The sequence below is a fragment of the Python bivittatus genome, unplaced genomic scaffold (genome assembly GCF_059951505.1).
Source record: "Python bivittatus isolate LINGU-HERP-01145 unplaced genomic scaffold, Pbiv_v1 ctg000530_np1212, whole genome shotgun sequence".
Classification (NCBI taxonomy): domain Eukaryota; kingdom Metazoa; phylum Chordata; class Lepidosauria; order Squamata; family Pythonidae; genus Python; species Python bivittatus.
Genome location: NW_028277085.1, coordinates 2,162,411 through 2,185,006, shown reverse-complemented (window position 1 = coordinate 2,185,006; position 22,596 = coordinate 2,162,411). Strand labels below are relative to the sequence as shown.

General features: G+C 47.1%; 1 protein-coding gene across 11 annotated transcripts in view; it reads left to right on the top strand.

Annotated features, from left to right (window-relative positions):
• Positions 1-10,850, top strand: part of TJP1 (tight junction protein 1) — a 78,928-nt gene extending 68,078 nt beyond the window's left edge. For 6 of the 11 annotated variants that reach the window (XM_088148340.1, XM_088148339.1, XM_088148341.1 and 3 more), the window contains 5 exons: positions 485-648; positions 1,796-2,261; positions 3,232-3,449; positions 4,798-4,941; positions 9,129-10,850. In XM_088148340.1, the coding sequence (XP_088004466.1) occupies positions 485-648; positions 1,796-2,261; positions 3,232-3,449; positions 4,798-4,941; positions 9,129-9,223 (1,087 nt within the window). In that variant the 3' untranslated portion in view covers positions 9,224-10,850. The remainder of the gene's footprint in view (positions 1-484; positions 649-1,795; positions 2,262-3,231; positions 3,450-4,797; positions 4,942-9,128) is intronic. The other 5 variants (XM_088148344.1, XM_088148343.1, XM_088148335.1 and 2 more) reach the window with 2 other exon arrangements.
• The last annotated feature ends 11,746 nt before the right edge of the window (positions 10,851-22,596 follow it).

Genomic DNA, 22,596 nt, shown 5'->3' with positions numbered 1-22,596 from the left:
CTGTGGCCATGGAAATGGGTTCCCAACCATCTTCCCATTTATGGTTCTGCTCGCCAATACCATGTCTCGCCCCCAGTTGTTTTTTTCCCAGATGAAGTGGACTGTGAGAGCTGCCATAGAACACACAAAATACTTGTGAGGGGGAAAAGGTCAAAGAAAGTTGCTGTAAAGGAGTGTTTCTCAACCTCAGTGGCTTTAAAATTGTGTGGACTTCGACTCCCAGAATTTCCCGGCCAACGTGTGCTTTAAGATGTGTGGGCTTCAACTCCTGGAATTCCTCAGCCAGCCACAAGAATTCTGGGAGTTGACGTCCACACATTACAAAGTGGCTGAGGTTGAGAAACGCTGCTTTAAGGGATCCACAGGAATTAACTCAGAAAATCACTTTCTGGATAGAGGTGATAGGAAGCATCCAGAAATTGCATCAGGGAAACAGAATGGCAGGAAGTTGTAGAGTTGATCTCTTCTTCTTTTGTCCTAACAGGGGGAAGTCAGCAGACATGGAGCCTCTGGATAGGGGGCTTGGAGACAAGCGCTATGACCCCCCTCCTCAAGCAACTCCCCCGGTGCCCTCAGTGCAGTATACCCAACCTCAGTCCATTAATAACCCCATCGTGTCTCTTCAACCCAAGTCTGTCCTGGCTGAAGGTGGGCCCTAGATTCCTTCTGCATTTATTGAAACATTTGGGTGTTCTGTTTGGGGACTGTGGGTAGCAAACTGGGCAGGGGAGCCCATTGTGAGATGACAGTTTGCAAAAAGAAGGGCAACAGCTGCAACAGCTGTAATCCAACCAGCAGGAGTTGGGCTGTTGGCACTGAGTGAAACATCCAGGAGGTTGCTGATGGCTTGGCGTTGAAAGGCAGCGAAGGCCTCTGAAGCCATGGGGTCCTGATTGAAAGGGTGCGATCCTGGGGGATCTCCCCTACTCCAGACACACATCCACAAACACACACTAGCAGCCACAGTTTTGGGGAAAGCTGTCATTCAGGTGTTGGTGGACCTCAGGACATCCCTGAACTGTTAAGAGCAGGCCGTTGAATTGGGTCCAGAAACTGCGTAAGCACCAAAGAAGCTATGGCTTGCTTAAACGGGCCTCTAAGTAGTTCTGAAAACTGATTTCCTATAGAATTTAAAATGAAGACTTCGTAACGAAGTTCAGGTTGCTCAGCCTTTGTGTACTGCCTTGTGTCCTTAACCAGAAAAGGCAGAATGTGATACTTTGGGTGTCCGGGTCCACAAAAGCTATGTTAGCGACAAGCTGGTTGTGAAACTAAATTGATGAGTGAATAGGACACATCTGTCCTAAATGTTTGAGGTGAGGGAACGCATACAAGACCACATTCAGCTGAAAATTCTCCTTTTAGCTGCTTAAACTTTACTTTTCATAGATATTGGTGAGATGTGAATCTTTTAACAGCGGTATATATTCTGCCTTTAAAAAATGAGTCTGCCTTTCATAGTTCAAATTCCATTGGGTACGCATAATTCTGTCATTTAGATTCACTGTTTATTCAGGGTGGGAGGGGGTGAAGTGAAGCCCTTCTCCATTCAGCTCCCACCTCCCTTAATGGTTTCAGCAGAAAGTGCCCATCCTTGTTCAAGTATCTTTCCCTCCAGCAGAGCAAGAACTGGTGAAGTGATTGCGGAGAATCTGATTAATTTAATTTTGCTTTCTGCTTTTTTTGTTTGGGGGGGGAGACTCAATTCAATAATTGCAGCCTGTATCTGCAGATTTTAAAATGTTGCTATTTCCTCTATTTTTAACCCGTTTTGCTGCAATCAACTCTATGCCAGACTTTCAGAATTCCACCCTCTCCAAACCGGAGCCACCGCCACCGCCCCAGAACAAGCCAGCTGCTTTCAGATCTTCCAGCCGAGAAGATACGGTTCAGTCTACCTATTACCCCCAGAAGAGCTTCCCTGATAAAGGCCCCATAAATGGGACTGAACCGCTCCCAAAGACCACTCCTGCTTACAACCGCTTCACAACCACGACCAAACCCTACACAAGCGCTGCCCGGCCCTTTGAACGCAAGTTTGAAAGCCCCAAATTCAACCACAACCTCTTGCCGGAGGAGACCCTTCAGAAGCCCGAGATATCTTCGTCCAAGCCTCAACCTTCTCCCCAGCCAATTCTGAAAGCACACAGCTCTGCTCAGCCTGAGTTTGAGAGCAACCTCGATAGCTTCTCCGGGCAAGCGGACAAACTCAAGTATCAACCAAATAACATCAGCGCGGTGCCGAAAGCCATTCCGGTCAGGTAAGGGTTCTCCTGTGAAGAACGTCTTTCCTTCCCCAAATGCTGCTCCACAAGGACTCTGCTCTAGAGGATGGGAGGGGAATGGCCACCCTAAACCGGTTGCACGTAAGGGTTCACACAACGCTTCCCGTTCAAGGAGGAGCCTTGTCTTACGCGCACATGGCTTAGGGAACCCCAAAGAGGGGCGGCTTAAGGAGTAGCTTCACTGAAGGCACTCTCCTTGTTTTGAAAGCTGAAAAGATAGCAGAGTGACAGGCGCCGTATGAAATAAAGTTATTTATTCTTTTCAGTGATCCACCAGCAAAACCATAAACCTCGTGGTGCTTGGTTATGAAGCAATAAGGATAGTTAGCAGTCATGAAGCACAGAGTTAGGGTTTATGTTTATGCCTTATGTTTATGAAGATTCTCAGTCATCCAGGTGGAATTGTCTGGAGGTTGAGTCACGGCGACTGGACTTCTTTTCTTTTTGGTAGAGACGTTTCGCTACTTGTCCAAGTAGCTTGGACAAGTGGCGAAACGTCTCTACCAAAAAGAAAAGAAGTCCAGTCGCCGTGACTCAACCTCCACTCGCAGAGGGCATTGTTCAAGCCTCCTACTGTCCTCCCTGCTTCTGCAGTTGTAAGAAATCTTGCTTAGGGTCTAGACGACAAAAGGCCTGACTGACGTTTATACAGTACGTCTGCCCAGAAAAACAGTTTTCTGTTTTCAGTTTTGCTTTCCTAGTGGGCTCATTGTTTTTGACTCTTGGCTCTGTAGAATTCTGCTTGATAAATTATACCTTAGTTAGCCAGAGCCCCAGCAGTGAGATTCTTAAGAAGGGTAAGCTTCTATATATGAACCAGCAGCCAACCCCACCCTCCCTCACACTGAGGATGGTACTTAGTTGGGCAGTGAGACATCTGCAAGCAAACAGCCAGGCTCAGAGAGCCCCAGGAGCTCCAGATCTAATTCCGTCTCTCTGTCTTCAGTCCTTCTGCCTTGGAAGATGACGACGAAGAGGAAGGCCACACCGTCATCGCCACCGCGAGGGGCGTTTTTAACAGCAACGGGGGTGTCCTCAGCTCCATAGAGACTGGCGTTAGCATAATTATACCACAAGGAGCCATCCCAGAGGGAATAGAACAAGAGATCTATTTTAAGGTCTGCCGGGATAATAGCATCCTTCCACCTCTAGACAAAGAGAAAGGTAAGAGGACAGCAATTCCCCGCTAAGCCCTTGTCCTTCCAGTCTTCTCTGTCCAAGAAAAACTCTTCTGCCTGTTGTGTAAAGGAGGGGAAAGTGCAGTTCTTACCATATACAAAGCCCAAGGCTTCCAGAAGCAGGGTGAACATCTTTTGGGGCTAATTGTAGGCAAGTCCCTCTCAGAATTGGGGAGGTCACACTGAACGGTTAGAAGCAGAACAGTTGAGTCTTGTATCTCCTTATCAGTGCAAGAGGCCCACAGTTCCCACGGAAGAAAGAACCACATTCTCAGAACCCCACAGAATGACAATCCTCAGGCAAGTGAAGAGTGACTTTGCTGTAGGTCTCCTTGATCTTGCTAGATTTGAACCTGTTGGGCCATCACAATAAAATTAGATGTCGGTGCTCCTGTTTCCAGAGAATTAAGATTTTGTGGAGGGATGTGGGGTGGCAGTGGGATGAAAACAAGAAAGAAGAGGAGGACCCCATCTCTCATTCACCATCATGGGTGGGGAAAACATTGTCAAGCACACCTATCACTTCAGCCTTACCTTGGTGGGCTACATCCTGCAGGGGGCTAACTTTAGGTGGAATTGGCCATGCCACTCTCACAGTTAATAAAAGGTGGCCAGATGTGCCACACCTCACTGAGAACCTGATACTCTTTGTCTGTACGATACTCCGGAGGTGAGGTGGGGTGGGGGTTGCTCCTTTGTGGGGCTGTGCAAAATGTTCCAGGTTCTGTTTTCAGCTTGACCTATCCCTTGAGTGCCAAACCAACTCTTTTAGATTATTTGGAAATATTTTGAAACACTCCCAGAATGATGGTATCAGCCCCCTTTTGCTCTTGAAACGAGGCATTTCAAGCTCAGGAAAGTCCATCTTTGGGGCCACACAGCGCACATAAAAAACAGGCGGAGCCTTAATCACACTGTTTTGGCCACCATCTTCATTAATATCCTAATTAACCTCAGTCTCTTGGAAGTATTATGTGGGAATCTTGCTGTTGTAGTGTATTTTAATTAATATTTATTCTACTTTAATTAATATTTGTGCTCTTTTACTGTAAGCTGCCCAGGGTCACCCTGCAGCAAAATGGGCGGTGGCAAATTTGAGATATAAATAAATACATGAAATCTTGACCTTTTTGACCATACCCTGCGGACACCCCGGGGGTTGGATTGAATTTTTCCTAGGCTGTCTCTTTAAGCAAAGCCTATTTCCCCCGTCTCCTTTACGCCAACCGTTTGGAGTAGCTGCACAGTCTGTGGCTCAGGTGTGAGCAGGTGTGCCTGCCCAAAGGTGTGAGAATCAGCCTTCTAACGCCTCTTCTCTCTGTCCTTCTCTGCAGGCGAGACGCTCCTGAGCCCCCTGGTCATGTGTGGGCCGCACGGACTCAAATTCCTGAAACCCGTGGAACTGCGTTTGCCACACTGTGCGTCTATGACCCCTGATGGTTGGTCTTTTGCTCTAAAATCCTCCGACTCCTCGTCGGGTATGCTGTCCTCCCTCTGTCCTTTGGGGGCTTATGGGTGCTATCGAATAATTTAAGCTCACCTGTCCCAGGTGGGCACCACTGTGGAATGTTGAGATGGAACCACATCTCTGTCTTTGTCTCCGCTCTCCATTTCATGTGTCATTACAAATGTCTTCCTCACCCTTCCTCACAACGCAGAATCATTGCACAAAATCATGGTTAGTAAACCAGAATGACAAGGTAGATAATCTGGGACATTATCACTGTCCATTTAATAATGCAGTTATCTGCCCGCTGTCCTCTCTCGCACATTTCCTCCCTCCTCCTCTCTCTCTTTTTCCCCTGGCCAGACTGGCACAGCTGCCAAGCGCTCTTTCCGATGGGCAGTTCGCTCCCTTCCCTTCTGTTCGGTCAGTTGTGTCTCTCTGATTCCTTTTCTCCATCGCTCGTCCAATGACACTTTCGTCCCAGTCGGCTGAGCCACAGTGCTAACATTTGGGCAAGGTTTCTAATGGAACAGATGAATTTGGCAGTTCAAAGAAACGAAGGTCCTTTGCAGAAAAATCCTTGCTTTGACTCCCCGCCCCCCCAGCCCCAATTTATGCTTCCTTCTAAATTTGGAGATGTTACAGAGAGATGAAGGCTTTGCAGGGCATCCTTAGTTGAGGAAACTGGCTGCAGAGTGGGCATGCCTGTGCATTCCCTAAGTAGAAAGTATGAAAGACCTCCCACTCACCCTAAAGAGGAGAAGTATCACTGGCTTAAAACCTGATGTCAGAAGTGTTCTTGGAGGAAACAAGTTCTTGTGTAAATTTCAAGCAATTTCCTAATGCAAAGTTACAGCTGTGAGGCTCGTCTGGACAAACCTATAATTTAAAAAGTTATAAAAGGGGTGTTTCCAGCCACTTAACCGTAACGTATTTGGCATCCTTAAATGTATACATATCTGCATATGGTATATAGAAGCAATGTATTTATGTGTGCAGTATTTAAAAATGTATTCCTATTTGTCACTGCTGTATCTTATCGTTTTCAATGCCAGTATGTGGATGCGGGGGGGTGGGGGGGGAGAAAACCAGCATTGGCTGCTTCTGTATGGGGAGATCCACTTATTTAGAGAAGCCATGACTGGTTGATTCTTACTGGAATCCAGTGCATGAGTTGCATGCAGCTAACGGTATATGAAAACCAAAAATTTTAGAAGTGTTAGAAAATGGACTGCTTGCAGTCGTTAGGATGCAAAGTTCTGCCATTCATTAATCCATAGAACATCTTCAGTCCATGCTTTTCAACCTCTGTTTTGTAATGAACTAACTTGAAATGAAAGAGGAGGGGTGTTTACGCTGGTCCTGCTGCGGTGAGGAAGCTGTTCTTCTGTGTTTTGGGCCTTTGTTGGGTGCTGCTGTGGTGTGTGGGTGCCTGTGTTAAAGCATTGCCTCTTCCTGTCTGTACTGGAACATCTCTTGCGGCTAAACTTCATTCAGCGTGCTGTTACATTGGTTATCTTGCTCCGTGAGAAAATTTTTAACTGGCCAACTCTGTCTTCTAATGTGTAAGCCATACAATGTCTTAAATAAATATATGTTTTCTCTCTTTTTCTAAAAAAAAAAAAAAGAAAGAAAGAAAGAAAAAGAAAAAAGAAACCTCCGAATTGATTATGGGATCTCTTTCTCACTGTCTCTTTCTCTTGATCTTTTCCTAACATGTTTTCCATGTTCTGTCTTTCTTGAAATGAACATTTTATTATGCATACTAACCTCTCGCAACACATTTTTTTTTAAAAAAATGTTCAGATGTACTGGCGCATTATCCTCCAGAGTATATTGTCTTTTTTTTTTTTCCCATCCCATCTCATGAAGCACAGGGGGCAGTTCACACCTCACTTTAAATGACACACAGCACCATGAATCCTTGAATGCCGAGGACGAAGCTGTTCTCAGAGGTTCCTTTCTGAACTCAACGTTAATCTCCCGTTTTCGCACTGCCGTTTCCTTCCACATAAAGAAAGGATCTCTGTGAATCTAGGTCCTCATCTGCCAAGGCTACACCAGCTTCCTCTCCTCTGTTGCCCCTTGAGTGGGTGGGCTGGCCTGGCCAGGAAGTCTGAGACTTGCAGTCCTAACGCTCTGGTTTGGATCAGATTCCAAAAGCCTTCCCCTTCATTGCATTACCAACAGTTGAGTGATCTAGCTAAGGTGGTGTTCCCCAAAGAATGTCTACTCAGTCTTAAAAGTGCATTCCATTTAAAAGAACTGAAACATCTTTGGGAAAGTCAGAATTAACCAACAACTTGCCCTTTTAGAAGTTGGGAGCATGTTCCTGGCTGTTCTAATCCAAAATGTGGGCTCGTTTCTGCACATAGAAGCCAATCCTAAGGAAGTCATAATACAAGGCTCCCCTTTTATGTGTTGCTGTTAACACCAGCATCTTGGTTTAAGTGTCGATCCTGGTTGTTTCCATGCGTTTCTCACAAGAACGGTGTGAATGTTGTGTTTTTGGAAGAACGGTCTCATTTGCCTACAGAATCCCGTTGGGTTGTTCTGAGTTCTTGTTGTCTGATTGTGAAATTCCCAAGAGTTTTAGTGTTTGTATGTTCATAAATGATAACAGCGCAAAGAGTGGAAATTGTTACGAAGCTTGAATGAAACGATAGATAACTGGGATCTCTCCCAAGTGGAATAACTGGAAGAAACAATTACAGGGAAGTCAGATTAGCTTTGGCTGCATCTTAATCCAGGATAAGAAAATAGTAACTTAACCTTTACATTGCCCTGTGCATCACCCCCTAGAAATAAATCTTGCTTTGTTCAGCAGAACCTGTAAGTTTGCAGAAAGATTGCAGGCTCTGGCCTGGAATGTGAGGGTCAACATGGCCTAGATACCAAGGTGCTACCATAACCTGGCTGCATTTTAATATTTGCAGTAGACCTAAAATCAGCATTGCATCCTTTAAGAGCGTAGGGCTCTGTGAAGGGACTATTTTATAGCTAGAGGGAATAATAGTAAGGAACAGAGGTAACAAAATTGTGATCCTCAACAACAATTCTTAGCAGCCGTGACTAACATGGTTAATAGAGACAGATGCTAAAAGTCAGGGGGCCAGCTTTCCCACCCTTCTCTGAATGTTGGCTTTAGTGGCCCCATTCTCTAAACCATCTTTGGCTCACTTCTCTTGCCCGTTGGAATAGAACTTGAGGAGGCTGTGTTTCCATCCGTTGTCCTTGTGGATTTGTTTTGGGTGAAGTGGGCAGGCAAAAGCTACCAAAGATTGCACAATACCAGTAGAGAGTTAGAGTTGTGCAAGGGGGTCGTCTTTGCCTGACACCCCGCAGAGTCTTTTGAGAGCTGATGAATGTGGCAGCCTGTAGGATGAAAACTCTTCTCCTACAAGGCAGGTGGACCCTTGGGGTCGGTTCTTTCTTTCTCTGAAAGCTTCCTCGTCCACTTTGCCAGTTGAGAGCTGCTGCGCTGGGTTGGTCTGAACTTCAGCTGGCCTCAGACTTGTCCTCAGGTTGGGCCTCCAGGGCCACGTGGGGCCATTTGAAGCCTCAGAGCCTCTCCAACATTTGCCATCATTCATACAAGTGGGAGGGAATGCTCACCGTGACTGTCTTAATAGTTTGAAGCTAAGGTTCAAGGTAAATTACTTTGGAGAGTGTCCCCAGACTGTGTGAAGTTCTCCCCCTTTGGAGGTGGCCTGAAGGAAGTTCTGGGTGGCTGGAAGTTTTGTGTAAGTTGCATACACCTTTGCATGGCAGATTCCTTAGACAGGCTCACTGCTGCTTGGATCCCATGGCCATATCTGATGATCTAGAACTGTGTTTTTCAACCCTGGCAACTTTAAGACGTGTGGACTTCAACTCCCAGAATTTCCCAGCCAGCATGCTGGCTGGGGGATTCTGGGAGTTGAAGTCCACATGTCTTAAAAGTTACCAAGGTTGAAAAACACTGATTTAGAAAGTTGAGACTCAGGAGTTAACCCAAATTGGAGAAGTTTCCTGTAGGCAAAATTCCTTGAAGTATCCCCCATGTTGTTGAGATCGGAATAGCAAATTAAAACCTGCCCCCTGTTACGGTGTTTGCCTGTTCCTCGGTAAAACAGGAGGTGATTTTTACATTCTTGTTATCGTTAACGGTACTGTTATCCAAGATGTTCCCCTTGTTGATGATGGACACTAAACTACTACGTTGTTTTCCTCCCACAGGTGACCCCAAAACTTGGCAGAACAAGTCTCTTCCCGGAGATCCAAATTATCTTGTTGGAGCAAATTGTGTGTCCGTTCTAATAGATCACTTCTAACCCTTACATTAGCAAGTGGATTTGAGTGCGAAACCAAGATTTAAAAACAAAACCAGACCAAAAAACCCCCCCACCTGCATAGACACTGAACCACTCTTTTCAAGTATTAACCGTTCTCTTAGTATTAAGCAATCGTTGGTTTGACTAACAACAGCTAGTCAGGACGTTCTTGAACCATGGTCAGGGTACATGCGTTCAGTAACTAAACCGGTCATCAGGGGCCACGCAATGCCTCTCACGTTCCTTAACTGGACACTTATAATGCATCGTAGCTTAAAACCTTAAACTACCACTGAAGCAATGCAATTTAGTGTTCCCCCCCCCCAGAGATCCATAATCCACTGTTGAATTGGGGGGGGGGGGTTCTTTGTTGGTTTGTTTGTTTGGTCTTCTTAGAGTTTTCCTTTTTCTTTAATTAAAACGAAACACAGAACCCTTTTGTCCATCCTTAGAATATGCAAAGACTCTCATGGTGATCGCACCTTTGTTCTCATTTTTTTTTTTTTAAACTGGCAACCTGTGGTTTTCTTCGTTTTGCCCGCCAAGTGGAGGCAAAAGGTTCTGCTAGCACAATGTTGGAGTTGCCCTTCTCTGCTGGGGAGTTACCTGCTACTTTACCTGTATGAGAAAACACTCCCCCCCTTTTTTTTCGTTACAAAGAAGGAGGAAGCACATGGGGTTTGACCACCAAACAGTTCATGTGCCTCTCTCAACTCGCCACATCTGCGACAGACACATTATTCAGCAGCGCTGCCTTATCCTCCTGTTTTTAACTGGTCCTCATGGTCGTGGTAGTTCACCGTCCTACTCAATTGGTACGGCTTCCGTACTGACCTAGAGAAACACAACTCGGGAGAGGGTGGGATCTGGGTGGTTGTGTGAACTCGTTCCTTTGGGGACAGAAAGCGAGACGGTCGCACCTTCCTTTTTGCATTGTTCAAGCCGAGGGGAATTCTGGAGAACATACGATGGTCGTATTTTTTCGTTTCATTTTCTGCTATGCATTTTGAAAATTTATAGATGTTCTAGATTGCTTGTATATAACTTGTGCGTACCACTTTTGTTCCTGGTTTGTAAATTAACTTTTATAAGCTTCACCTATATGTATATCTATAGATATCTATAGATCTATAGATCTATATATAGAAGTTTCTTAATCTCTTTGTATTCTCAAACCTTTTGAGCCTTGAACTTTGACACCTTGCAGCAATAACACAGCATTTCTACAGTGCAGGAGAACAAGGACTTTTTTAAAAAAAAATAATAAAACCAACCAACCAACCGAAAATGCACAAAGTTGTTACCTTTTTAAGTGCTGCATTTAAAGACTAACATGGAATTCTCTAGTTTGATTATCTTCTTGGGGAAAAGAAAAGAAAAAAGAAAAAAGTATCCCTACTGTAATTTTGTGATACGGATACTGTACAATGTGCCCTGAAATGTATTTTTTTACTAATAGACAATTTATTATGGCACATTCACACTATTTCTGTTTAGATAATATACCACTGCATTCTGTTAATCGGTTATTTAGCTATTCCGGTGTGGCTGATTTTTTTTTTCTTTGCCGTTATTAAAAATTACACATTTCTAAATATGCAGAATAAAAACTGTTTTTAAAATAGAAGATTTTCCGCATCTCCTTGTTTCTGTCTGAAATGCATGCATCCGATGCCCCAATTCAATAACCTTTTCCCTTACATCAAAATCAAACAGTTGCCTCCGGACGCTGCCGAAGTCTGGTGCTATTCCTTGGGTTGCAGAGATCCTTCTCAGCCCAACGGTCGGAATATAATTTTATTTTATTTTTTTAGTTTTCCTTAGCATGATCACATTGGAAAAACTGGAAGGTCACCAGGTTTGTGAGCCATCGTATATCTAATTCTGCAGATTTCTCTTTTGGTATGGTTGAGCGGTATGTGTTTTCGGGTCCCCCCAAAAGAGCATTGTTGGGTAAGTGAAAAATGTTACAGATCACAGCTCAGTTAGTTCTAACTGCTATGCACAATCACCCTGTGGCCTCCACACTTTCTACAGGTTGTGCCTCTGATATTGAGGAGAAAGATCTTAAGGCAGTGTTTCTCAACCTTGGCCACTTTAAGATGTCTGGACTTCAACTTCCAGAATTCCCCAGCCAGCCATGCTGGCTGGGGAATTCTGGGAGTGGAAGTCCACCCCTCTTAAAGTGGCCAAGGTTGAGAAACACTCTGTTAAGGAGTATTTGACTGGGGTGGGCAGGATCTGTTCTTGTTCTGCTGACATATCCAGAAGAGCTAATATGAACTGAGCTTTGAGATGGCATTAACTTTGGAAAAATTCCCACCGCCATGTTCTCCCACTCAAATGGCCATTTCTATCCATTATCACCATGAACTACTTGTATTGCCCAATTTCTTGAAATATAGGGTTGCAATGCAAATGGGTACCTCGTTGTTCCCCTTCTGGGCAGGCTAAGGTATCCGATTAGTAGAACCAGGATTGGGGCTCTTGCTGGACTTTTAAACGTCAGGTGGATAATAGTAGAGTTGAATGTTGCGTACGTGGCACTGTTCACATACACAGAGGTCTATCGGCAACGTGAAGGGTGGAGATGGAGATCCATAGGTATCATCATTTAAACACGCGGTCTACCATGATGAGCTTGGTGGACTGATGGTCATGTGGAATGATTCCTGGAGATCTGATGGAACAGGAGAATGGACAGGGTCCTTAGCCTTCTGTTCACTTTCTGATGGAAACGAATGATGCATTAGAACCTCAGAGGTACTATGCTGTGAAGTCCTATCTATTGTTTCTTTTTAGAAGTTGGGTTCCACCTAAAAACTAGCCCTGCCAACCACAGTTTTGCTTAGCCAGGAAGAGATGAGTGGAGGTGGGCCAGCCAGGACTTCAAATGAGAATCTGGGTCTCTTCAGGATACTCAGAGGATTCCTCCTTTGTGGCTCGATTTTAATGAAGTGCTTCTGGTGGTCTTTGACTGCAGCTCCCGAACCTTTCTCCCCACCAAGGGGAGGATGCTGTGTGTGCATCTGACTTGACTAGCAAAAGGTCAACACCTGTGGAATAAGGAGGCCAAGGCCTTTATAATGCTGTTTTCCCCCCTCCTCCTCCTCTGTTGTCAGCCCCTTGTGGCCTTCTGCTTTATACAAGTTTGAGTGCAATTACTGTAGTAGCTTTTCATTTTCTGCTTTGCTTTGTTTTTCTCCCTCCCACCCGTGAAATAACAGTGTGTCTGACCTTTTCGAACCCATCTCGCTGTTGTAGTCTCTAGGCAACCTCAACGCAGATGTTCCCCAAGCATTTGTGGTGGGGGGAGAAGGCACCGCTGAGAGTCATTCAACGGGAGATGGAGGTGGATTTCTGCTCCCCAGGTAGCATGGTGGAAGCTTCCATGATTTCTCCTGCCTTAATCCCCATTGGAATCCCATCTGGGAATCTTGGCTAAAAGATGAACTGGTTTAGGACTACCATGTAGGCAACCCAGAGGGTCTTAAACTTGGTTCTCAAGCTAAGCAAGGTCAGTCCTGGTCAGGGTTTGGATAGGAGATTGCCAAAAGTCCCAGGACCATAGGCTAGCCTGGGAAATCAAGAAAACAACTTGGAGGAACCCAGCAACCAACCACACACCTTTTGGTGCCAAGCTAACTGCAGGAATCAAGTAGATTGTGCTGCAGGAGAAGGGGGGTGGCAACACAGACTTGACTTTGTTCCTCAGTCAGCAACAATCTCACCCCTCCATCAGAACCTAATGTAGCCTCCTTGGATGAGAAGTAAAGCCATGACAAACCTTCAGATGGAGGAAAGATGCATCTGGGGTCTACCTAAACCCATCGAGAATGGGCCTCACCCAAAGCATAGAGAGCTTTCTCCGCACGTCCTGGATAAAGAGAATAAGGTAATTGCTTGAGCCTTACTCAAGGTTGGGAAGGGAGGAGGGCCGGTAGCTCAGCAGGAGAACGCTCTGTTCTGTGTCCCAAAGGCTCCAGATTCTGGACCTCCCAAGGAAAGAGCCCACCCATCAGCCCTGGAGACCTCCAAGCTGCTGGACCAAAACTTCAACTTGAGCAAAGTTCCAACTTGGCTTCCTGCACTTGGTTGCTGTCGGAGCCCACCGGCGTTTTCCGCTTCTTCACTTCCACTTGCACCCTCCACCCTCTGGTGCTCCTTCAACTCTTCCCCTGAGCCTGAGCAAGGAGGAAGACTGTTCTCCTCAATGTGAGCTGAGCAGAAGCTGTTCTTCTTCCCCCTGAGGTGTTGCACCAGCCTGCCACGCTCTTGCACAGATTTCCTTGCACGCACTTCGCCACTGAGAACCACCAGGGGGTGGTGGTAGCCATCGGTTGCTGCCACACCACTCACTTCTTCGAGCGAGAGATTCTCCCACTCCCCTAAAGGCTTTTGGGCACATTATCAGTTATTAATTTTATATGAGAAGTACCAAGGGCAGTTCTAGTTGGAGAAAACATCATTTCCTTCCTCCCCTCGCCCCCGCCTTCATTTCTGAGAATTGATTAATGACCCCCTCCGATTACCATCTGTCAGCATCCTCCCACCCACCGTTGTGATTCACTTGAGTTTCTCTGAAGCTTCTTGCACGGAAGTGATGGCTGAGTTCAGAAGGATGTTGGCTGACTCGGAGGCGCCATTCTTAGCCATTCTGAGGGAGCAAGCAGGCATCAGCTTTGGGGGGCCATACGGTCTGTTGGGGGAGCTCTGCTCAGCTTTCGAGCAGGAGGTCCCTGGTTCCGATCCTGGGGTCTCCAGATGCCACGATGGAGAAGACCTTTGTCTTCCTGGAAGTGGGCTGCTGCTGCTGCTGCTGGTCAAAGAAGGGAGCGTGGGACCGGGTTGGCTTGCCAGGCGTGGATCTCCTTCGACAGCTTCCAGAATTCTCAGCCAGGAGCTGCGGCTCCAAGATGCCGGGAGGACCCCGCTTTGCGCCCTGCAGAATGCGCCAGGCGGCCATCCCCCTCCCCTCCCTCCCCAGCATGGAGAAAGCCCCCAGAGGACTCTGCAGGGCTGCCTCCTCTTTTCCAGAGGAAATAGGTTACCTTCAGCTCTAAATGTACCATGTAAGCAACTTTCTGTTTATCAACGTGTCAGAAATCATAGCTAATCTCTGAAAAGTTTTTTTTTCCCTTTAAAGGTGGTAATTTGCCTAAATCGTCCTAGCGTTAACCATCGCTCGTTCATGCTGTATAAATACTGCTGTACCCAAATAATATAATGGATTACTTGCATCTTAGAATACAAATAACACTATTTTTTTTAAAACCCCCCCCCCCCCGCAAAATGGAGGAAGCCCCAGGAGAATTCTGCATGGCTGTCTTCTCTTTTCTAGAGAGAAACTACCTTCTGGGAACGTTCCCACATCTGGCGCAGAACTGCAGATGTGTAACTGAGTGCGAGCTCAGCAGTTTTGCGCTCTGCTCGCCCCCCCTTTTCATCTTCCTTCATACCAGGCTGAGAATTCTGCAGTGTCTGCTCCGTAGGCCCCCCCACACCGCTTTCCTGCCTGCTTCCCTTAAACAGAAACCAATGAGGTGTTAAAATGGGGGAGATGCTGCAATTTCCTGCAAGGTCAACTCAAGGTCAAAGAAGAAGTGGCTTTTTCAGCACCGCGTGCCGTTTTCCCCTTTCTTGAGCAGTTTCTCCAAGCGTGGGGGTGCTTCCACCTCGCCGGTCCGAATCTGATGATCCCCAAAGAGGCCCTTTGATTGCCTTCCATCCCGGTTGGAAAAGGATGCTGGGCTGGAGAAGTGGACTTGTGTCGGCCTGCAGTAGGCGAAAATCGGGAGGAGTCTGGCCGCACCTTTTCAGACTAACAAGGCCCAAGCTTTCAGGAACCACGGATCACTTCATCAAATGCAAATTTTATTAAAAGGCATAAACTTTCGTGAGCTACAGCTCCCTTCATCGGATGCATAAAAGCTTACACCTTTAAATAAAATGTGTTAGTCTGAAATGCCACTGCCAGACTTGAGTGGTTGCTGGCAAAGTGGGCCCCATTTTTTCTGGAGAGAAGGAGGCCCCATTTCTGCCCCAAGAAGGGGTTTCAAGAAGGATTCGTTCCCCACCCCATTCCGTGGCTGTCTGCAGTGCAGGATGTTCTGTGTCTGAACCGTGGGGGTCTGCTGCCCAAGAAGGAAGAAGGAAGAAACACTCATAAGCGCATCCATGTTAAACCAAAACCAGCAGCTGGATAGGTCCTCTGTGAGTGAAAAGACCAGACGTTTCTAAAACCCCACCTGCAGTCAGAATTTGTTTTCTATTGAAAATATTTAATTCTAAAACTCTTAGTTTGACCAATGATGTATATCCTGCAATCCATACCTGAGGGTTAATGGCATCTTAATAGCATCCTGAAAGGACCTGGCCTTATATAATGCTTATCGCTAAAAAAAAAAATGTCTTTAATTTCAGGTGAATCTGTCCAGAAGTTCACTTTGTGCCAAGACCTGTTCAGGGAGATGGACGTGCTCATGCACGTTAAGCCATCCTGGGGTTTGTTTGGTCACACCTTAGCCCATTGTACAAACCTCACCAAGGTGGTTTGCAAGCTGTAGTTTCTGGTTGCAGCTTCTGTCAAGAAACTATGGTTGAGACATATCTCCTCTCTGAGATAGGGATGTCAACCGGTCGGATGGATGGCCTATTCTGGCCTTCCAGGTGGGTGGGCTAGAACTTCCAGCAGTCCCTACCTGCGTGCCCACAGCAGCACACCTGGAGGGCACCCATTTGGGGAAAAACAATTTAGGGACCCCATTAATTCCAGAAGCCGGATGAATGGCACGCATGGATTTCAGAGTGCAACCTAAGAGAGATGGGTGGGGGTGGGGGAGACATTTTCTTTATGGGACAAACTAGAAGGGCCTGCTTCTCCCCCCACCCCTTGCCAATGCCATTATTTTCTCTGTCTCCAACCAGACCATTAAAAAGGGTCTTAATTAAGTAACGGCTGGCTGATTTACAGACATCCTTCCGTCTGCCTTGAAATTCCAAAGCTGCATGAGTTACACAAGCTTCATCATTAATGCGGTCCCTCTCTTCCCGTCCCCCCCCACCACCACCATCTTTGCCGTCTCATCGCTTGTAGAAGATAGAATTATTTAGGGTCCCAAAAGCAGGACGAACAAAACTGATCGGATCCGTTCCAGGAAGGAGAAAATACCCTATCTGCAACCTCCAAAGCTGAGGCTGTTTAGATATTCCTTTCCTTGTTTTTTCAGTCAATTATTTCAATTTAAGGAATGAAGTGGGCTCTTTTGTTCTGTGTGAGGCCATCTGATAATGAAGTACATTATCAGAATGGTACAATTCTTGCTAAAAGGAAGGACGTGTTTCTCATTGCACAAATGACCTGGATGTCTGCTGTAGGAAGATTCCACCCTTTTATGTCTCGCAAAGTTGTCGTGAAGATCAAGAGGGGGGACAGATCATTCACTCTCTTGAATTCCTTATGGAGGTGCGTGTGAACATGTGTAAACTAAGTGCTAAGCAATCAAGAGATGTTTATGCTTTTGGGAACCGAGTCCTAACATCAATATAGGTCCACCCTCGGCTTCTGTTGGTATTTCAAGGAGACGATAATGATAAAAAAGGACATTTTTATATTCCCTTTTTTTTTTTAATCTCTCCTGCATCCAAGACGAGCCCTGCGTTTTGATGTCATTGAGAGATTTAATTAAAGTCCTCCTTTTTAGAGGAGCTGACTTTCAACAAATACTGTTTTTATTATTGATAGACAATTGCTGTCAGATTTTGGCTCTGCTGCCAACGTTTGGGAGAGGAAAGTACAACCTTGAAGCGTGGCTGTTTTGTGCGATGATGAAATGACATCAGTTCCATGGCATTTGGTTTTCAAAGGTGCTTGAAGGCCATTCCCACCCTGAAGTTTTGTGGAAGCAATTTGGGGATTGTTCAGGACAGGGCGAGCGAGCGACAGTCACATGCTGCTTGGTGGAACCCAGCTAAGGAGAAGCATTTGGTGTTCTCCAAAGCCCATGTAAAGAAAGGCCATTCAATGGAGATAATCCAGAACATTATTCCATGAAGCTCCATTCAGCTCTACATCTTGAAGGGCTCTAGATCCAGCAGAACCTGGATCAACGCATTCTAGTTGCCCTTATGGGGGCTGCTAACTCACCCCACCTCACCCTTGTCTTCCCCCACCTAACACTGGAAGATTAGATCAATTTAAATGCCCAAGTCAACTTGAATCCGTTTTCAGAGTTGATTTGGATCAATTTTCCATATCCAGCTGACCATCTGCACCCACTGTTGCACTCCTCTAAAAAAGGTCTCCCACAAATTCTGCCCTCCTATTGCATTAAGGAACAAAAACAACCCTTCTGGATGTTTTGAGGACCTTCCCCAGCAGATCGTGACCTCCCACGGCCCCTTGCTCAGAGGCCCAGGTGCACCTGGCAGGGTTTGCCCTCTCGAGCCACTCAAGAGCAGCACCGCAAGAGGATCCCCCTCTCTCTGAAGAGGTGAGGCAGATCAGCAGGAGCTATTATTCAGAAGACTTGCAAGATCAAGATGCAGAAAGATAAAATGTTTGGGTTGCTGAATAAGAGAGCTTTTTTTCCCCTGCCCCATAATTATTACCTCCGCTGGCTTCCGCTTCTCTGCTAAATGGTGTGCAATTAATGAGTGGATTGCTCCGTTTGTTAGCATGCAACGATATTGGGGGGGGGGGTTGTGTACGACGCATTCTCACTCATTATCTTGGGCATTCATTTTAGCCGCAGTGGCAAGAGAGCACAAGACCACGCTTGGGCGCATTGTGAAGGTTAACGGCCTGCTCATGAACAGGGTGCGTTTTGTCATCAAGCGGATGAGAATAATTATTTCACAGGGGAAACGCGAACAATGTCTTTCTCCCATCATCACCAGTATGATTACTGGCTTTTCCCAGGTCTTCGGACAGCCGTCCTTAAAACCAGTGGAATTTGGGCTCTTCCTCCTGCTGAATTTAGCCTCTAGGTTGGGTTTGCTGGACAATCGTCCTGGGATTGACAGTGATCTCATCGGGGGGGGGGGGGGAATCTGAAGTCTCAGGATTTCTCATAATTACTAGTGATTCTAGTTGGGTGTTCTTTTCAGAGAATTAGAGCAGTGTTTCTCAACCTTGGCCACTTTAAGATGTGCGGGCTTCAACCCCCAGAATTCCCCAGCCAGCCATGCTGGCTGGGGAATTCTGGGAGTTGAAGTCCACACATCTTAAAGTGGCCAAGGTTGAGAAGCATTGAATTAGAGAATTCAGGGAGAAGGTACCTGCCCATTCGTGCTGCACTTAAAGTCTAGGGAATGGCACCTTACACACATCATTTCTGATCCTGTTTCTGCACCAACGCAAAACCATTCCTGACCATCTTCCTGGTGGCCCCTTTTATGGACATCCACCTTGAAACCATGTCTCTCCTCTGTCTTCTTTCTTCCAGACAACCTCCCAAGGTCCTTCGGTTTGTCCTCCTATCACGGGTCCTCAAGCCCCAGTATCATCTTTATTCCCCTCTTGGATCTGTCCACATCTTTGCAGAAAGGGGTGCCCAGAATTGTCCTCAGGATTCCCAAGGGCTGAATAGAGGAGAACCAGGACTTCCTGCTTCTGACGCAACCCAGAATTGCATTAGCTCTTCTCTTGTCACCGGCTGCTCCGGGGAGAGGTCCCCTCTGTGGGCAGCCGTCTGTACATCAATCCCTGGGCCCTGTTGCCAAGACCTACTCTTGTACAATCCCAAGTGAGAAAACTTGCACTGAGTTTTTGCAGATGCAACCAGCAGCTTCTGCCCTTGAGGATGGCTCGTGTTACTAGTGAAACCCTTTCTGGTCTGGGCACATTTAGCCCAGGGCTCGGGTGCCGCTGGCCAAGCCTGTTAAAGCAAAGTAGCGGGTGCATTGAAGGGCTGGCAACCTCATTTCTCAGGATATAATATCACACACCTTTGGATGCCCAGAAGTAGAACAGCTATGAAAACCAGAAGGCAGCCCTGGGGTGTTGAAGCAGAGGAGTCCTGACGTTTCCAGGGACAAAAAAACATTACTGTGTTACTTTCCACTGGAATCTCTGGGGGGAATCAGGGAGGGTGGGTTTGTTTTCCTTTTTTTAGGAAAAGAAGAAAGCTCTTAGAATTGGAGCATTTAGCCACGCCCGTGCTAAATGATCCCACACTTTCTGCAAGGCAAAATCGACCGGGAAACGGGCTCCCGAACGAGCAAACCAGGTTTGGTATCTGGGAAGTGCTTTAAGCCACCTTAGACTCTTCTGCAGGACCTGCAGCGTCGAGCAATTTGCAGAGATGCTCCTCCTGGTCCAGAAGGCGGCCCTTGGCTGACATTTGGTGATTAATCCACGTGCCCTTGAACCCTTATCGCCCACTTGGTACCTGGAGACCCCGGCTTCCTCTCTACTATTATGGTTAAAGAGCAGATAGTGCAAGGTTGATTCCAGCTAATAGCATCCGCCGAGGCCCTTGCTGGAGTGAGAACTCCAAAATATCTAATTTCAATACAGTAATAAGTCAAAGAGCCCTTTTATCCTCAGGATGTAAAAGCCAAAACCCAGGAATACTTGGGACTGCAAATTATTTCAGCCCATTTTCATGCTGACGGCAGACCTTTGGCTCCAGCCTGTCTCTCGAGTTGATTAAGTTACAGAAGAAAGGCGATGCAGGTATTGATCTTATTTTAGCAGGATAACCGCTGCTGCATCTTGGCCTAGCTTTTAATTTGCAGGCTCGATGTGGAAAATCCTTCCATGACGGAAGGAAGGAAGAAGGGCATCTTCCTTGCAAACATGGAATTAACATAGAATGGAAGAAGCTGGGGACCGTCACCAAGATGGCAGTGGGGGTCTCCGTTGCAGCTGCCATCTTGACTTTTTTGCCCATACCCTGGCTCTTCTACCCCAGAGACAGAAGATAGACAGCCAGAAAAAAAGACAACAAATCTACAGATGTTTTTTTAACCACAGTTCTGGAGTCCATCTACGGACAGCCCTCTACTTTGCTCAGAGAGGCAACATCCACATTGACGGCTGACGGCTGGCTCTAGCATTCTTCACTTCTTACTGGTAGAAATCAGTGGGTTTGTTTCTCCTCTGCTAATACACGTCCATCTTTCCAAAACTCTGTTTTTCAAAGCAGCTAATAGGATTTCTTAAAATATAAACCAGGCCGGTAGGAAGCAAAGGCGGGCGCAAACGTGGCATCGATCTGAACCCTCCTCAGCCACCATCCAAGCCTTAACGGCTTGTGGATTTGGACGTAGGATCAAATGCATCTTCTTGTGGGGTTGAGAGCGTACGCTCACACCCATCTGTTGCCTTACGTCACAGGAGTGAGAGGCAGCAACGAGCAACTCGCTTAGCGTGAAAGAGGATGCAAATGGCCTGTCCTCCTTTCAGGGAGTGTATCGGAGGCTCTTGTGCAGGTAGACGCACAATCCTTTTGTTGAGGAGGCTTTGCGAACGATACGCTTCATTCCCCAAAAGTGAGATGTGCATGTGAAACAGCCTCTTGGGGCCACTGTTGCAATTCCACTCTTCTTCTTTTTAAATGGTCCAAGGGCTGATCCCTTTGTGAGAAATGTGCGGACGTTGGTGAAGCCATGGACAGGGGCCCTGATTTACCTCCCCGTTCAAAACTCCTGTCTCACGATCACCGCCCCCTTGACTTAAGCCTAACAGGTGCGCACACCTGCTTCTTCCTTTGTCCCTGCAAACAGTGAAAGGTGGTGGGCCTGCTCTCTAAATCCCACAAACGATATCCCTTTCCTTCACAAGGCAATGCTTTTCGCATTTGCAATTTTCACCCCTTGATGGACTTCATGCCCCAGCACGGGCAGGGGTCGGTAAAAGTACACTTGAGTTTCATAACCATTAGAGCCACAAAAACGAACACTTCCTCATGAAGGGTGCTGGGTGGAGATGGGCAGGGCATCCTACATTTGACACCCCTGGACAATCCAAGGACCCCGGGCTTGGCGTTCCAGAAAAGTCTTGGCGTATCTGCCCCCAAATTCCAGCCCGGTCTTTGTCTCATGCAACTCTTGATGAGTTGGGAAAGAGCTGGGCATGGATACATGAGAAAAAGTTTGCGTATGCTTCTGCTCCAAGTACTGTACTCCCAAGGGACTTTTCATGTTCCCAAATGAATGCCAGTGAAAAGGATAATCTCCAGCTGTTGCAAATGGAGGTGGGCTTTTCAAATAGCGAGGAGGGGGCACTGACAACCGCTGGGTCAGGCGGAGCAAGCTTCGAGGCAGACCAAACCAAGGCTACAGAATAGGATGATGGAAGACTAGGTGGGATCGACAGCTAAAGTGAAGTGCCTGAGTTCCACCGACATCTGCTAAATCAACTCCGTATAATCCTTTCTTGTCGGTTGGTCCCTCCCTAAGGACTAGAGCCTTAACTTTTTAGGAATAAAAAGAGAACTGTTAAGGGAAGCTGTTCCTGGCTTGGCACCACCGCATCCTATTCATGTACAATGTACATGGTATATTAATTAAGAACAATTTTGGTCGCGTGAATTAGGAGATGCAAAATTTGGTCACATGGGCTGAAGGAGGAGCATCAGTCTAACTTTTCAACCGAAGGAACCCGAAGTCTAAACATTCAGAGGAGAGACTCTAACTAAGGAGACAGCTTTTGTGGTTTTTGAGAGATGGGGATGCTCCTTCTCCCGCTGACGCATTTTGTGTTTGGCTCTTTTAATAACATCTCTGTTGGAAAAGGCTCTGCTACCAGACCCCTGATGTTTGGCTACCGCAGACTAACCCGGCCCTCCTCCTCCAATGGCAGGCTGAACGGAGGTTGCTGCTTTTCGCCCCAGTTGTTGGGCTGATGGGGAAATACCCAAATGGGGGAGAAGGGCCAGAGGGCGAGAGATCCAGAACGCTTTTCCCCACCCGGGTGCAATAAGTGTGCAAAGCGAAGGAAAGCCGTCATTAAATTAGACCTCCCTCCTTCACCTGCACCTTGCCTCCTTACTAGCCCAATGCGGGGCTGGGGGCCTAATAAACCGACGAGGACAGTTGCTCATGGCCCACATGTTCCTGTTAGCTGATCAAGCCTGATGTTCTGGACCCACCAGGCTAAAACGGAGGCTCCGCGGAGGGTTCATCGGACCCTGCGAAGCCAGCGCCGCCGGATCTCTCTCTTATCCACCCCCCCCCCCGCCCATAAGGCTCATCCAAGCTCCGGCTGTCGGGGCGGCCCCGCACGCCCGCCTCCCGGGCCCGGAGGGGGGTCTCCAGCGGGGCGCCGCGGCGAGGGGCAGCGTCTCCAGCGCCAGGCCTCTGCTGCGGGCGGGCGGGCGCCCCGGGGGCTTCGCGGGGCAGGGGCGCGGCCGGAGGCGCCCCGGCGC